Below are 18,042 nucleotides of genomic sequence, written 5' to 3'. Positions count from 1 at the left end.
AGTAGGGCAAAGAGCCTGATTTAGTAACTTAGGTATGTTCGGAAGGCAGAGTAGAGACCAGCATGCTCTAGAGTTGAGTTTGGATTTGGGAGGAATAGAGATGGTATAGATGAATTATAAATGCCAGGAAATAAAGCATCCTAATCTCCAGGCTTTTATTCTGTCTTCATTAATCTCTGTAATCATCTTGGTTTCTCTTGTGTAACTTCTACCTGTCCTTTTTGAGATTCAATAAACTGAGTAATTTTACAAAATGTTCCAGGTACAGATACAGCCCTGTTTTGTTCAAGAATGTGTTAACAAATTCTGTTTGGGCTCTGATACCTTTGCAGATGAAGGTCATCATTTATCTCGGCCTTTCTGGCTACGCCAGCACATTCAGCTGATGTCTTTTAAAAAACAGTCCAGTATGGTTTTAAATTTTCTTTCCTGGATAACAATTGATGGCCTTTGGCCCTTAAGCCTACATAATTGAGATTGCTTTTTTGCTGCATAGATTACTGGCAAGTGGTAATACTCTTGTAAGGGGAGAATCTAAGGCTCTAAAAATAAGAAGGGTCTTGTTTTTCTACCCAGTCACCCACCCTAACTGGCCCATTGACATCTTCCTGAAATTTATCCTCTGATCTTTATATTGTAAAGCAATATAAAGCCTACAAAGAGGCTTGTGAACTTGGAGAGTTCAAGTGTACTCCTCTGAGTGTATTTGCAAATACTAAAAGACAAATTAGTGGCCCTTTTGGTGTTTTTGTTTGTTTTAATTTTTGTTTTGTCCAAGGCTTTTCTCTGTAAGCCATACTTTCACATTATTCTGTGACCCCTCTTATTTTCACTCTCTTTTCCTCAGCCAAAGAAACTGAACACATTAAAGTAGCATTGTTTTTCTGTAATAGTGTATGGAATGGTTTGTTTATGGAGAAGTTTAGGGAGTAGAGATTTTTCTAGCTATAAAGGTAGGGGATGTATCCATAATTAGAGATCTATATACAAGAATGTTCCTTCTAGAATCTTAGTAGAAATCAATGTGAAAATGATTTAATTGGTTACATTTTTATTTAAAAGCAACTTTAGGATCACTTCTGTTATGTCAAAAAAGGTACATGGTAAACTTGTATTTTCTAAATGTTGGGTAAGGAATAAATTACAAAAATGGGAGGGAGATAGAAAACCATTTCTTTGGCACTGAGTATGTGCTGGGTGACATTCTAACATTTGCAAATCTACCTAATTACCTACCTGATGGTATTATCACCCACCAGGAATTGTGTTAAAAGGGCTTTTTATACATTGTCCTGTTTAAACCTCCCAAACCTCTTAAGATTAGTTAATTTACTTCTTAAAAAGGTGACAGATGTACATGATACTAATTCAGAAAGGTACAAAAGGTTTGCAGTAAAAACTACATTTCTTTGCTGTGGGTCCTCCAGTCATCCAGTTCTTTCCAAACTGCTTGCTACTAGTGTCTCGTGTCTTCTTCCAGAGGTGCTTCATAAGGGCGTAGACCTAATTCCCTGTGAATATGTGGGTATGTTTTATTTTTAAAGTTTTTTACAGAAGTGGTGGCATATTATGCATACTGTTTTGTGTCCTTTTCCAATGAATGTTTTAGAGTTTGTTTCATGTCAGTGGATATAGAACTACTTCATTGCTTTTAACAGGTGTATTGTCATTTATTTGACCAGTCCCTTGTTAATGATAATTATTTTTCTTTTAATAGGTAAGTTTAGCCCATGACATTTATTGGAATGATTCATATATTTGGACTTAGTTCTGTTTTTAATATTTTCTTTAAAAAATGTTTCTCTATAAGGACTGTACTAACTTTGGAGGTGGGTGCGCATGTATATGTTCTGTTAATTTGAAAGGCTTACCCTTTTATCTTAGTGATTATGTTTATAAGCATAACTTTATACCATATTTCTTCAGATAATACCTGTTGACTCCCTTACAGGAACAACCATGAAATTAGTAGTTACATTTCCTGCTCTCTCCCCACCTGCTTTTATTTGGCTGTGTTATTTTTCTTGGGTTTATTTTATATCTTAAAACATATTTATGTCTCTATTACTTGAGCTCTCAGCCATCAATGTCTTTTGAGCCTTGTCAGTAAAAGATGAGGAAATCAATATAAGTACTTATGTAATTTGCCAAATACATTATTTTTACATTTTTTCTTTTTCTTTTTGGTATATAATTGCAATATATCTTTTTAAATTTTATTTTTCAATTACTGTTGGCATTTAATATTATTTTATATTAGTTCGAGGTGTATGGCATAGTGGTTAGATAATCATATAATTTATAAAGTGATCCCCCTGATATTTCAAGTACCCACTTTGCACCATACTTAGTTACTAAAACATTATTGACTATATCCCTATGCTGTATTTTACGTTTTCATGACTATTCTGTAACTACCAATTTATACTTCTTTTTTTAAATATTTTATTTTTTCTTAAATTTTTAAAAGATTTTATTTATTTATCTTTAGAGGGGAAGAGAAAGAGAGAGGGAGAGAAATATCAGTATATGGTTGCCTCTCATGTGTCCCCTGCTGGGAACTGGCCTGCAACCCAGGCTGTGCCCTGACTGGGAATCAAACTGCAATACTGTGGTTCACAGGCCCGCGCTCAATCCATTGAGCTATACCAGCCAGGGCCCAATTTATACTTTCTTAATCCCTTCACCTTTTTCACCCAGTCCTCCAACCCCCACCCCTCTGGCAACCATCGCTTTATTTTCTGTGTCTATGTGCCTTTTCTGTCTTGTTAGTTCATTAATTTTGTTGTTTAGATTCTGCATGTGAGTGGAATCATATGGTATTTGTGTTTCTCTCTCTGACCTATTCCACTGAGCATAATACCCTCTAGGACTAGGTCCATCCCTGCTTCCATTGCAATTGGTAAGATTTCATTCATTTTTATGGTCAAGTAATATTCCAATATACATATATATATGTACCACAACTTTTTTACCCATTTGTCTATTGATGGGCACTTGGGTTGCTTGCATATCTTGGCTATTGTAAATAATGCTGCAGTGCACATAAATCTTTTTAAATTAGTATTTTGGGTTTCTTCAAATATGTACCCAGAAGTGGACTCACTGGTTCAAAAGGCAGTTCCATTTTGAGGGATCTCCATACTGCTTTCCACAGTGGTTGCATCAGTCTGCATTCCCACTGACAGTGCACGAGGGTTCCCTTTTTTCCACATCCTTGCCAACATTTGTTATTTATTGATGATAAGCATTCTGACAGGTATGAGTTGATATCTCATGTGGTTTTAATTTTCATTTCTCTGATGATTAGTGATATTGAGCACCTTTTCATATGTCCCTTGGCCATCTGTATGTCCTCTTTGGAGCAAACAGTGCCTGTTCAGGCCCTCTGTCCATTTTTTAATTGGATCATCTGTTTTTTGTTACATTCTCTTCTGCACCCATAAAACCTCAAATTTAAGATCTGTCTTACAGTTAAATTAATTAAGTGCTCTCCACTAGTTCTTTGCCATAGTTTCTACACTTATTAAAGTTTTCCTTCAGTAACCATATTCCCTGAGTTTTTAGATGTAGAAATATGTTTTTTTATCACCTTTGTACTTAAACAGCAGTTTGGCTTGATATATAATTATTCTTGGTGTGTGTGAACTATTACAGAAAAGTACATGAAACAGTTGTGTGGTATGATAACTTGATGAATAATCACAACATGAACACCCCAGAAGTGAGCCCCCCACAAGTCTCCTTGTGTGCGTTCTTCATCATACCTCCCTCCTTCCCCAGAGATGACCACATTCTTTCATGTCAGTCACTCTGCTTTCTTTATGGTGTTACCACTATGGATGCATCCTTAAATAAGAGAAATCAATTTTGCCAGTTTTTAAAGGTTTTTTTGTTGTTGTTGACACTATTACAGATGTCCCCCATCCCCCCACCCCCACTTTGCCCACTTCCACCCAGACCCTGCCCTCCCTGCCCTCTGCCCCCCGCACTGTTGTCCATGTCCATGAGCTATGCATCTATGTTCTTTGGATAATCTCTCTACCTTTTTTCATCCAGTTTGTACCCCCTGCCAGTTTTTGAGGTGTATATAAATAGAAATCATACAGTGTTTACTTTTTTATTCTTCGCTGCTTTTTTGCTTGACGTCACATTTCTAAGATTCACATTGTTACGTGCAGCTCCACTTATATTTAAATTGCTGTGTAGTGTTTTATTATATGAACATATTACAGTTTATTTCTTTGTTGATGGACTCTTGGATTATCTCTGGTTTGGGGCTAAAAGGAGCCAAAATGCTATGAATAGTTTTATATGTCTCCTGGTACACATATATGTATATTTGGGAGTGAAAATGCTAGGTCTTAGGGTATATACATTTTGTGTTTCCTAGATATGGCCAAACTTTTTTTGAAATGGGTTGCGTTACATTATATCCCCACCTGCAATGTGTGAGAGTTCCTCGGGTGGCCTTTCCTTGATAGGTAGTGTTGTTCCATTGTCTTTGAGCCCAAGTGATCCATTGGGGTAGGTATGTTGTACTTCTGTTTTACAGATGAGGAAACCAGTTCAAAGTGGTCAGGTAATTTGGTGCAAGTTTATAGAGGTAGTGGATGCCTGAACTGACATGTGAGCTCTGCTTTTCAGTGCTACAGCCTGTTATCTTTACATGCTACCTTTTTTACAGATAGGACTTTGTGACATCAGATATGTAAGGCCCTGAAACCTCACCAAGGAAGGTGAACATTTTCAGACTTTTTTTTCTGCTGTCTTTTGGGGCTGAATTGGGTATAGTTGATCTTGGAGGTGATCTGTTTCCCAAAGTCCCTTCCAATTTTGTGATGTAGATAGTACTTATCAAACATATTCAGTGTCCTGATAATTTACTTCTTCCTTTTCTCTTGCTTTTAGCATCCAGCCTGTGTATGGAGCACAGCACCCTCCTCTGGACCCTCGGCTCACCAAAAAGTAGGTCAAGTTGTTTTTTTTCTTTTTCAAAGTTGTATTTTATTAATTATGTTATTACGGTTGTCCTAATTTTTCCCCCTTTGCCCCCTCCACCTAGCACTCCTCACTTCCTCAGGCAATCCCACGCCATTGTTCATTGCTCATGTATAAATTCTTTGGCTGCTCCATCCTCTATGTTGTACTTGCATCCCCATGGCTATTCTGTAACTACCTATTCATACTTCTTAACCTCTTCACCTCTTCACCCATTTTCCTCCTCCCCTCTTCCATCTGGGAATCATCAAAAGCCTCTCTGTATCCACGATTCTGTCTTTGTTCTTGTTTGCTTAGTTTGTTTTTTAGATTTAATTGTTGAAGGAGATGTATTTATTGCCATTTTATAGTTCATAGTTTTTATCTCTTTCTTATATAAGTTCCTTTAATATTTCATATAATAATGTTTTGATGAGGATGAACTCCTTTAGTGTTTTCTTGTCTAGGAAGCTCTTTATCTGCCCTTTGATTCTAAATGATAGCTTTTCTGGGTAGAGCAATCTTGGCTGTAGGTCCCTGCTTTTCATAACTTTGAATATTCCCTGCAAAGTTTCTTTGAGGAATCAGCTGACAGTCTTATTGGAACTCCCGTATGGATAAGTAACTTCTTTTCTCTTGCTGCTTTTAAGAGTCTCTTTATCTTTAATCTTTGACATCTTAATATGTCTTGGAGTGGGCCTCTTTGCATCCATCTTGTTTGGGACTCTCTGTGTATCCTGTACTTGAATGTCTATTTCCTTCACCATATTAGGGAGGTTTTCTTTCATTATTTTTTCAAATAGTTTTCCAATTTTTTGCTCTTTTTCTTCTCCTTCTGACATCCCTATGAGGCAGATGTTGGAATGCTTGAAGTTGTCCCAGAGGCTCCTTAGCCTATCCTCATTTTTTTTCTTATTGTTCGGATTGATCGTTTTATTCTTCCTTATGTCCCAAATCATTGATTTGTTTCTCCACTCTATTCATCCACTCTACTGTTGTTTCCCTGCAAATTGTCTTTATTTTAATTAGTGTATTCTTCATTTCTGACTGGATACTCTTTATGTTGTAGAAGTCTTCACTAAGTTCCTTGAGTATCCTTATAACTAGTGTTTTGAACTCTGCATCTAACGCATTGCTTATCTCCCTTTTCTTTGTTTTTTTTTTTCTGATGTTTTCATCTGTTGTTTCATTTGGGCTGTATTTTTCTTTTCTCATTTTGGCAGCCTCCTTGTGTTTGTTTCTATGTATTAGGTAGAGCTGCTATGGCTCCCTGTCTTGGGAGTGTGGCCTAGTGTAGTAGGTGTCCTGTAGGGACCAGTGGCACAGCCTCCCCTATCACCCAAGCCGGGTGTATTCAAGATGCACCCATTGTGTGGGCTTAGTACACCGTTCTCTTGTATTTGAGCTTTGGTTGCTGTTGGCAGGTTGATGGGAGGGATTTAGCCAGGCCAGTCAGCTGCAAGGACTGGCTTGACCACTTACAACGAATCACCACCCTCCATGGAGGGTCAGTTGTGCAAGGGCAGGGTGGTAGTGCTCCAACGTGGTCTGCAGCTGTCCACTGTGTGTGCAAGCTCTGGGGTTTCTCACGTGGGGAAAGCTAGTTTTAGCCCCCATGTATGTTTTGCCCAGAGCCACCCTACCTGGGCTCTAAAGCAATCTGAGATGGCTACTACTTGTGCTGGCCTTGGAGATTCCCAGGCAAAGCCAAGCTGTGAATCAAGGCTGGCTGCTGCTAGTGCCTGGCGTGGAGCCACTTAGTAAGAGGTATCTGGGCTGGAGGCTCACTGAGGCTAGCCGTTGCTTGTTTGAGAGGATTCAGGAAGTTGTGAAGCATGAGCCAACATCAGCAATTCAGGTGGAAAAGTCTTCATTAACAGCTTGGGTGGTCCTGTAAGTTGGGTGGTACAGAGTCTCAGGGGATCTCCAGGGTGGGGCAAATGGTGTTGGCCAGTTTGATGGAGTCTCAGATATGCCACTTGCTGGCTGTGTGGCTTGTCAAGGGAGGGTTCAGAAAAGGGCCCTGCCTACCTTTCTTTGTGGGTGAAAGCTGTTCCCCAGGTCTTGCTTTGATACCAGACACTTCAGTCCCTCCCTATATGCCACTGGTGCCTTTCGAGCTGCTACTCCAGTGCTGGAGCTCAGAGGGAGTGAGTATAAGCTAATCCATGTGTGGGTTCTATAAGAGGAACTGCTTGGGACTCCAGGAGTTTCTTCCACTGACTTAGTCTCCACTGGTTTTTGTAGCCAGAAGTTTTGGGGATTTATCTTCCGGGCACTGGAACCCTGGGCTTTGGGGGCCTGGAGGGCTGGGACTCCTCAGTCCCGAGATATCCCTCCTGAATTTTTATCTACCACATGCCAATGTGGGACCAGCCTGTTCTGCATCTCTGCCCCTCCTACCGGTCTGGATGGATGTGGTTTCTTTAATCCATAGTTGTTAGATTTCCATTCAATTTGATTTCTGATGGTTCTGAGTGATGGTTGTTCTATAATTTAGTTGCAATTTCAATGTGGTTGTGTAAGGAGGTGAGCCATGTTTACCTGTGCTGCCATCTTGACCAGAAGTTTGTTTTTCCTTTCATATGGGTACTTCCATCACCCCCAAGCCCTCCCCTACTTTGTTGGAATGACAGTTTCCACTTTAACCTTTTCTACCTTCTCTTCTCTCTTTTGGAGTAATCAGTCTTAGCTCTAAACAGTCTGTTACTAAGTGGGAAATTAACTCCAAAGATTTTTTTTTTCTACACTGGAAGCAGATATATGTAGGATTTGGTGTTGGATTCTCCGTTCTGGTGAAAAGGTCTTTATTGATTAAATATTTTGTGAAATTGGATGATCGAGGAACTCCTTTGAGCAAGAGATCTGGTTTCTGGGACTTATTGCTCTTGAGTGTAGGTAGGTCTGCCACCTCTTCTCCACTTGTACTCTGAGAATTAGGGCAAATAGAATATAACTGTAAGGCTGGCTTTCTTCAGATCCTCTTCCTCTTTGATACACTCAAGGAAATCCAGCCATACAACAGAATGAAAAGGTTCTCTGGAGGCTATTCCTCCAGTAAAATCCCAATAAATTATTTTCAAGCACAACAGAGACCCTAACTAAATCTATACCCCTAATTACCACTTTATCACAACTCTCTAATGGACCATCACTCAGCCATAGTGAGGAGATGGGTCCTCATCTCAGATTTTCTAAGAACTTTGGCCTCTATCTTTGGGTATACTTAATCTTAGAGACTTATTTCTATGAACTATAGTTTGTAATGAAGGCAGAATGTGTTGAGAAGTGCAGGAAACCTAGGTTCTCATCCTTCTGGGGTCTGTGTAATAATATCCACCCTTCCTTCACAGTCAGTGTGGAGGTAAAGACGTTTACATGGAAGTATTTCAAGTACCTAGAAAAGTGGTACATCCAATATGCATTACCAGTATTTTAGTATTTTAAAAATAACTTTACTCAATGTGTGGTAAACTTTCTATAATTCTTCCAGCTCATTCTTTTTGCAATTTGGCCACTATGTAGAAGGTACAGTCTTACTTTGGAAGTACGATTGCTGTTCTTTCCTATAAGATGCACAACTTTTATGTCAGAAACCACTAGACTATAAGCTTTTTGAGGGCAGGGATTTTGTTTTGTTTGCCTCCACCCTGTTAGTACCTGGAATAGTATGTGGCACGTAGTAGGCACTGGGTAAACATTTATGCAATGAGGAATATAACCCTTTATTTACTTAGGCAGTGGGCTTTTCTTTAGTGTTTCATACTTTAGTGTTTCTTACTTCAGTACCTTGTGTTAGCTCTTATTAAGGGGAGCATGCTTTCCTGTGAGATTTGTGCGATGTTCCCATTAAGCAGAATGAATTCTATTTCCTGGTTTTACCAACAGACTATGTAGTCAGTTGGCTAGTACAGCAAGCACTGTTGATTACCCACCCAACAGTTTCTTCTGGTCCTGCTTCTTCTTTGCTCAGTAAATGTAATTTTACTCAGCTGTTAATCTGGTGATGGTGTATTTAGAGTATTAGTTTAGGCCTTTTACAAGAATTCCTTGGTAATCCCAGTGACTGGCCTATGGTGAGTTCATCTTATGAATTCAGGCCAGTGAGACATAAGAAAGTCTCCTGAGGGAAGATTCTTGGAAAGATTTTTTTGATCAGAGAGATCATTTTGTGAAAAAAGCCTGTTTTTTGCCTCCCCTCACATTTCCTTCTTTTCAATGTGGTAGTATGAAATTGAGATGCTGAAAACTGTAGCAACTGACTTGTAACCTGAGGGAAAGACCAAGAGAATTGCAGAAACACCAACCAGCTCAGTGCCTTGACATCATGGTCTTTACAATTTAAGCATCATAGTTGAGAATTCAGTTCCTTGTGGCCAGTTTTATTCACAGCCAGTTTGTTGATTGGCAGTTGCTCCATGCCAGCATATTTTTTATAGTGACCTTTGATAAGCTCTGGTTCACATATAAATCTGTCTACCCATACATAAGGCTGTGGGTATACTGTCCCCTTTTATGCTTAGGTTAAGGTCACCACATCTTGTCTGCACCTGTCAACAACAGTTTTCTCTGACTCTGTATTTAAGCCAGGTCTTGTAATATCACCATATTCCAAACTGCCATGACCAACTTTATGTACGCTTGTTTTCCCACCTGTTAATAATAGAAAACCATGACTGTTTTCACTGATTATTCAGTAGAATTTCATTCATACTTTCGATAGAGGTAGTCACTTAGCTCTGCAATTTGGAAGGACTGTATTTGTCACTAAATAAACTGTGTCCCATTTCATGCACATAGTGATTTGGTAGTAACAGTCTACAACATGGAACAACATCTAGGTTTTCACTGGACCGTTGTACAATTCCAGATTGTTACTATAAAACATTTATTGCCCTTATTTTATACCTTTGTTGGGACATTTTTATTACTTTCCCTGCTACATGATTATCATTCCACTTTAGACCATCATTAATTACTGTGTTGTTAATCCCCATCACAGCAGAAACTTTACATTGGGTCTTTAACCATCTAAACTGCACAAGCAAGTTGTTCCCCATCTGTGTATATTGACTTCAATTTGCCAAATGATTACCATTAGTGATAATATTGCCTGCAATAATTTTTATAGCTCAGATAAAACTAGTGTTACTGCAGAGCAGCCCCATTAGCGACTTGATGGCATGACAAGCTTCTTAATTTGTTGTTTTCTGGGTAGACATCCTCATTCCAAGTTACAAGGCTGGTTCACGCAGAGCCGTAGTAGCTATTGTGATGACTGAATTCATTTGACTGTTACTAAATTCCCCACTTGCTTCACATCCCTTACCAATGTCAGGCGTTATTTTTCTAAACCAATTTGTGTCATGTGTCTATTGAGTGAACAGCTGTATCAGTAAAACAGTGTAGTATTAGTCAAATTACAGAATGATTGATCTTTTGTTTTCTAACCAGTATAACCTGTAACCATTCCTTTTCAAAATACCTGTAGGTGTTTGTGTTAACATTTAAGTTATTATTCAGCAGATAACTAAGTTTCTCTCAATCTGCCATTTATTGTGTTTTTGTGAGTTTTTAGTTTCACCTGCATTTTCCGAATCCCTTTTTCTTTACCACTTGCTGCCTTCATGATCTTGGACAAATAACTTAACCTCTTGGAGCTTTAGTTTCATCATCCATAAAATAGGAATAATAAGACTCAGGTCACAGTGTTGTTGTGAGGTTTAAATGAGTATCTTTGAAGTGCCTTTTAAATACTAATTTGGCATAGAGTTGTGAGGAGGTATGGTAAAGATGTCTGTCTGAGGCCAGTTTGGTTGTAACTTTGATATGGTTCTGTTTAATATTGGTTAAACTTCAAATCACACTGTGGCATTATTGTATTGAGTTAGGTATAACTTAGTAGGGACTATGTTAAAATGAGGCACCCCAAGCTAGAATTATTTGGATTGAATTTCTTTTTTTTCCTGGGACTACTGGGGTTAAAAGGGAAGACGGACATTTTTCCCCCAAGGACCATATCCCTAGATGTGACTCCCATTCTGGCTACAGACATGAACAGCCTATTCTGTGAAGACAGGAAGTTAATTCCTACAAGACAGAAAGTTAGGACTGTCAGCCATGTACACCTGGAGATGTTATAGCTCTGCTGTTTGTGCTCAGTTTGCGTGGCGACTCCTTTTCCCAGGCCGCAGGTGCTACCAGGGCTCAACCCTCTTCTCCAGTTTTTGTAGGCAGTGTGGTTAGAGAGCCTGCAGACTCTGCAGTCAGGTGGATTTGAGCCCAGACTTTGCTGCCTGCCTGTGACCTCAGTCAGCCCCAGTTTCCTCATCTGTAAATGGGAATAATAATAATAGTACTCACAGAGTTATGAATTAGCATTAATAAGAATATGGGTACATGTAAATATTGGCACAGTCTGGCATCGAGTAAGTAGCCAGTAAGTGTTAACCATTATGTACATATGAGTTTATATTATCCCCATTGAAGAGAACAGAATTAATAAACATGGAAAATCTTCAGAGCCTCGATCTCCCATCACTGTCACTGGTCTCCAGATTTTCTGCTCTCGCTCAGTGGTGCAGCAGGTGCCTGCACTCTCTCACTCTGTCCTCAGATTCTCACCGCGCCGGGTGATACCAGCCTCTTCCTCCACAAAGACCTCTTTTCTCAAGACAGCTGACTTTTTTAACTGGTTAGGTGAGTTTTGGGTTTGGTGGGGTAGGTATTCCTAAAATAATTTCTAGTAACCTCAAAATGATTTGCTTTGAATCTCTCCTGTTTTTCTGTCACAGGGAATGACAGCCTTCCCTCCTCTTTCAGTGGGATTATGTCCTTCAGTTTCTATTTGCAGAGCCTTTATTTGAGTAAATTCCAATTCTTAATCTAGTTCACTTATATTGAATCTTCATCTGCTTCAGAAAATATAGTGAAATACTTTAAACACATACAAGGTGTAAAGAAGTATATAGCAAACACACGTGTTCCCAGCACTCCGCTAATTTACCTCTTCGAGTTGTAGAGGAAGCTCAGTGTGTGTTAGTGCCCGACCCTCAGCAGGCTCGTCTCTTGGCGGAGAGCTATAAGCCAGTCCAGGGTGTGCATCTGCTGGACCCAAGGTTAGATAGACCACCAATATCCAGTCACTTCGTCAACCTGAGTTAAAATTCAGCTTCTTCATTTGATGGTTTATTTAAAGACTTCTCAAAAGACAAGAGGGTATTTAGGAAACATCAACCAGAAGGAAAAAACAGTAGTTAAACCTTGTGATCCAAAGTATTCCATATCATGCTATTGGATTCATTATGTGCAGTCTTGAGTTACGCTTAGCCTCTGAGGGGAAAACAATAATAATAACTGTGTACTGCTATGCAGTATTTTATTGATGATAGGTCTTTCTTATACATCTGCCTATTTGTTCTTGACAGTGAAGCTTCTGCTGCGTGTACTACAGGTTGTGGACATTGGGCCTCTGTTACAGAGGAGAGGCAGTCATAGTGATGAGTCCAGAACATGAAACCCCAGCAGGCCTGCAGAAGAGTAATTTGCCTTCTGGCTCAAGTGGATTTTCGACATGCAGATATTTGTACTGCATTGCCTCAGTTTTATTTTCTTTTATTTGGACTCCCTTCACTTCCAATTATTCTTTCAGTAGGTTTGTAAGTATTCTTATTTTGGGATTTACAAAAGCCAACAAAACATTTTCTATTGAATAATAAAAATAATATCCTCAGTTTAGAAAACATGAATAATTCAGAGAAGTATAAAAATGAAATTAAATATCGCCTGTAATGCCACAGCCCAAGAGATTAGCACTGTTAACATTTTGATGTATTTTCTTTCTGTTCTTTTCTTTGCATTTACTTTTTAAAAAATAGACCATTAAAATACATAATTTGGGTTCCAATTTTTACTTTCTTTAGATTGTCCTCAAGCTGTGATTTTCACTATATAACATTCCATCTGGTGGCTGAACCATAATTTAATCCATCACTTCCAATTTCTAGATGTTTATATTATTTGCATTTTTAGCCAAAATAAATAACACCAGTAACTATTTCAGATAATTTTTGTTTGACTTTCTTTTTTTTTAAGATTTTATTTATTTATCTTTAGAGGGGAAGGGTAGGAGAGAGGGAGAGAAACATCAATGTATGGTTGCCTTTTATGCGTCCCCTGCTGGGAACTGGCCTGCAGGGAACCTGCCTGCAACCCCAGTATGTGCCCTGACTGGGAATCGAACCGCGATTGTCTGGTTCGCAGGCCTGCGCTCAATCCACTGAGCTACACCAGCCAGGGCTTGTTTGACTTTCTGATTATATTCTTATGGTCAGGTAAGATGAACCCTTTTTTGTGGCGATTGAGAGTACATTTGTTAAAGTGGGGACAGTGAAACACAGAAGGGCTTAGGGTAGAAGAAGCAACAGGAGACCCTGGGCAGGGACGCTTTGGCTCACTGAAGGAGAAAGGGGGGCCTTGGAGACAGACTTGGGGATTAGCTGAGGATGAGTTACCACTGCCAGTTGCTCCCCTGGTTGCAAGTCCTGTGGGGACCCTTAGAGTTTAGTAGATGCCTTGCCTGTGGGGGAAGAAGAAGGGGAATGAAAAAGCGCAGGCTTACTCCTGGGAGAGAGAGTGCCGAGATGATGAACCATTTTAAGGCTTGTGGTATATATGTTTCCAGAAGGTTGTACAACATACACCCCCACCTGCAATATTAGCTGGTCCCACTACACTAGGGTCAGTCAAAGAGAATACATCTTTAAATCTTTGCTAATTTAGTGGATGGACAACAATATCTTGTTTTCATCACATTTGAACTGTTATATCTTGTAATTATATGTTCTCTCTTGTATTCATGTGATGTATTTTCCTTTACTCTGTGTGAAACTAGTTTTTTAAAATAATTCCTCAGTGATACCTCACTTCTGTTTTGGTGTTAATTATAGGGACATTCTGAAGAGCTGTATGAGTTACCAGTCTGCATTTATCAATGTTAATGACAATTATCTTTCAGAATAAGGATTGGACTCATCTAGGGATATGGGGTGGATTATTAGATCACACATTTCTACTCACAGGAAGAAACACCTCTTGGAAATGAGGGAACTTCAGCTCCTCTGGTAGAGCCTTTTCACTCTGGAGTTGCCCTGCCTTCCTGGGGGAAGCAGGCAGGCATTTTAGTGTTTTTATCCATTGTATCCCAGTCCCCAGGCATAAACTTACACCAGGCTATACCCTCTGCTTCCCTGTTTGGGGAATGAAGGATGCTAGATAAGACTGAGTTAGAAGTGTCCTGACCGCACAGTCCCCTGGGACTGGAATAAGAGGAAAGTTCAGGGAAGTAGGGATGGCCTGCACAGCTCTTGGGAATAGGCTTTTTCTTCAGTGAGTTAATCTAGTGTTCCCCAAATCTACACTTTTTTTTGGCCATTTTCTGTACTACTACTAAATACATTGTTTAAATTTAATCTTTATTGTATTTTTGTATTGTGATACTGTATTGTGATTTTCCATTACCATTTTGTTCCCTTATACCACCCTCCTGCCAGCAATCACCACATTATTGTCCACGTCCATGAGGCCTTTTTCCTTTTTGCTCACCTCCCCCCGACCACAACTGGCTGTCATCTGCTTTTCATCTGTGAGTCTGTTCCATTTTCCTTGTTAGTTCAGTTTGTTCATTAGATTCCACATATATGTGAAATCATATGGTATTTGTCTTTCTCTGACTGGCTTATTTCACTTAGCATAATGTTCTCCAGGTCCATCCATATTGTTGCAAAAGGTAAAATATATTTTTTTATAACTAGTATTCCATTGTGTAAATGTCATATAGTTGTTTTTTCCACTCATCTATTGATGGACATTTGGGTCGCTTTTAAATCTTGGTGATTGTGAGTAATGATGCAGTGAACATAGGGGTGCTTATGTTCTTTCAAATTGGTGTTTTGGGTTCCTTCGGATGTATTTCCAAAAGTGGGGCTGGATCACAAGGCAGATCCATTTTTAATTTTTTGAGGTATCTCTATATTGCTTTCCACAGTGGCTGCACCAATCCACATTCCCACCAACAGTGCAAAAAGATTCTCCTTTCTCAACATCCTCGTCAGCACTTGTTGTTTATTGATTTATTGATGATAGCCATTTTGACAGGTGTGAAATGGTATCTCATTGTGGTTTTAATTTGCATTTCTTTGATGATTAATGATGTTGAGCATCTTTTCATATGTCTCTTAGCCATCTGTATGTCTTCTTTGTAGAAGTATCTATTCAGACCCTTTGCCCATTTTCAATTGGGTTGTTTGTTTTTTTGGCATTGAGTTTTGTACGTTCTTTATACATTTTGGATATTAACCCCTTCTCAGATATATTGACAAATATGTTCTCCCATTCTGTGGGTTCTTTTTATTTTGTTGACAATTTCCTTTGCTGTGCAAAAACTTTTTAGTTTGAAGTAGTCCCATTTCCTTATTTTTTTCTTTTGTTTCCCTTGCCTGGGAAGATATATCTGATAAAAAATTGCTATGAGCAGTGCCCAGAATTTTGCTGCCTATGTTTTCTTCTAGGATTTTTATGGTTTCAGGTCAAATATTTAAGTTTTTGATCCATTTTTAATGTATTCTTGTGTGTGATAAGAAGGTGGTCTAGTTTCATTTTTCTCACATATCTGTCCAGTTTCCCCAACACTATTTATTGAATAAGTTATCTTTAGCCTATTGTATGTGCTTGCTTCTAGAAATCCTAGCCATAGCAATCAGACAAGAAGAAGAAATAAAAAGTATCCAAATTGGAAAGGAAGAAATAAAACTGCCTTTATTTGTAGATGACATGATATTGTAGGTAGAGAACCCCAAAAATTCCACCAAGAAAGTACTACAACTGATAGATGAATTTAGCAAAGTAGCTGTATACAAAATTAATATCCAGAACTCAGCTGCATTTTTATATGCCAATAACAAACTAACAGAAAGGGAAATTAATAAAACAATCTCATTCACAATTGCTTCAAAAAGAATAAAATACCTAGGAATAAACCTAACCAAGGATGTAAAGGATCTGTATTTGGGAAATTATAAGACACCGAAGAAAGAAATTGAAAAGATAAAAATAAGAGGAAGCACATACAGTTTCTTGGATAGGAATAATTAACATCATTAAAATGTCCATACTATCCAAAGCAATCTATAGATTCAGTGCAATTGCTATCAAGATTCCAATGACATATTTCACAGAACTAGAACAAATATTTCAAAAATTTATGTGGAACCACAAAAGGCCCCACATACCAACAGTGATCATGAGAAAGAAGAACAAAGTTGGAGGAATTGCACTACCTAATATCAAACTATGCTATAAGGCCATAGTAGTTAAAACAGCCTAGTACCGTTATAAAAACAAACACATAAGTCAATGAAATAGAATAGAAAGCTGAGAAATAAACTAAATACATTTTTAAAACCTCATTTTATTTACACAGATTTATTTTTTTCTTTTTTAATTTTTTATTGATTATGCTGTTACAGTTGTTCTATTCCCCCCTTCATTCCCCTCCACCCTACCCCCCCATCCCCACCATTACCCTCCCTTTAGTTTATGACCATGTGTCTCAAGTCCTTTAGATTCTATATTTCCCATGCTATTCTTGCCCCCCACTTCTATTTTCTATCTACTGTCTATGCTACTTATTTTCTGTACCTTCTCCTCCTCCCACTCCTCTGTTGCTAACCCTCCTTGAGATCTTCATTTCTATGTTTCCACTCCTGATCTAGCTGTCCTTTTAGTTTGCTTTTGTTTTAGGTGTGGTTGTTAATAACTGTGAGTTTGTTGTCCTTTCACTGTTCATGTTTCTTTAACTTCTTTTTCTTAGATAAGTCCCTTTAACATTTCATATAATAAAGGCTTGGTGATGATGAACTCCTTGAATTTGATCTTATCTGAGAAGCACCATATCTGTCCTTCCATTTTAAATGAAAGTTTTGCTGGATAGAGCAATCTTGGTTGTAGGTCTTTGGATTTCATGACTTGGAATACCTCTTTCCAGCCCCTTCTTGCCTGTAAGGTCTCTTTTGAGAAATCCGCCGACAGTCTGATGGGGAGTCCTTTGTATGTGACTGTCCCCTTAGCTCTTGCTGCTTCTAGGATTCTCTCCTTCATTTTAATTTTGGCTAATATGATTATGATGTGCCTTGGTGTGTTCCTTCTTGGGTCCAACTTCTTTGGTACTCTCTGAGCTTGCTGGATTTCCTGGAAGTCTATTTCCTTTGCCAGATTGGGGAAATTCTCCTTTATTATTTGTTCAAATAAGTTTTCCACTGGTGGCTGTGCCTTTCCCCCTTCTGGTACCCCTATAATTCGGATGTTGGAGCATTTAAAGATGTCCTGGAGGTTCCTAAGACTCTCCTCATTTCTTTGAATTCTTGCTTCTTGACTGTTTTCTGTTCAGCCATTATTTGCTTTCTTCTGGTCCACTCCATTGATTTGAGTCCCAGTTTCCTTTTCATTGCTATTGGTGTCCTGTGCAATTCCATTCATTTCAGTTAGTTTCGCCTTCATATATTTGTCTAATTTGTGGGTATAATCAACCAGTTCTGTGAGGATCCTGATGACCAGTGTTTTAAACTGTGTGTCTGAGAGTTTTGCTATTTCTTCATCGCTTAGATCTATGGGCTCTGGGGCTTTGAGATCTTCTTGGGACATTTTTGGTTTGTTCGGGCCCTTTAAATGTGAGAAGCGGCGCCTTGGACTCCCAGGTTTCTGGGTTGTGATGCTGTATGTGGGGGCGTGGTCAGAGCAGGGAAATGGCGGCCCCCTCTGCTGTTTCTCACAGCTGGGTGAGGATCAGCACCTTAGGTGGTTCACCTGGGGAAGGCCACTCAGAGTCGCTGGGTTATGACGCTGTATGTGGAGGTGGGGGTCAGAGCAGGGAAATGGCGGCGACCTCCACTGCCGCTTGCCACGGGGACCCGCGCAGCCCCGGTCCAACCGCCCACTCCCTCGCCTGTCCGCCCGCGCACAAATGCACAACCACAGTCAACACGCAGCACCGCACCCCCGCTGTCT

General features: G+C 39.2%; 1 protein-coding gene across 1 annotated transcript in view; it reads left to right on the top strand.

The window, feature by feature from the left end:
- The window catches only part of TBC1D22B (TBC1 domain family member 22B), a 90,141-nt gene that overhangs the window by 8,875 nt on the left and 63,224 nt on the right, over positions 1 to 18,042 (top strand). Inside the window, exon 2 of the mRNA XM_037146217.2 lies at positions 4,912 to 4,968. Coding sequence (XP_037002112.1) covers positions 4,912 to 4,968 — 57 coding nt within the window. The remainder of the gene's footprint in view (positions 1 to 4,911; positions 4,969 to 18,042) is intronic.

The sequence above is a fragment of the Artibeus jamaicensis genome, unplaced genomic scaffold, assembly GCF_021234435.1.
Source record: "Artibeus jamaicensis isolate MK-2021 breed Jamaican fruit bat unplaced genomic scaffold, CSHL_Jam_final contig_1803, whole genome shotgun sequence".
NCBI classification, from domain to species: domain Eukaryota; kingdom Metazoa; phylum Chordata; class Mammalia; order Chiroptera; family Phyllostomidae; genus Artibeus; species Artibeus jamaicensis.
This window is presented reverse-complemented; position numbering and strand designations above follow the sequence as displayed.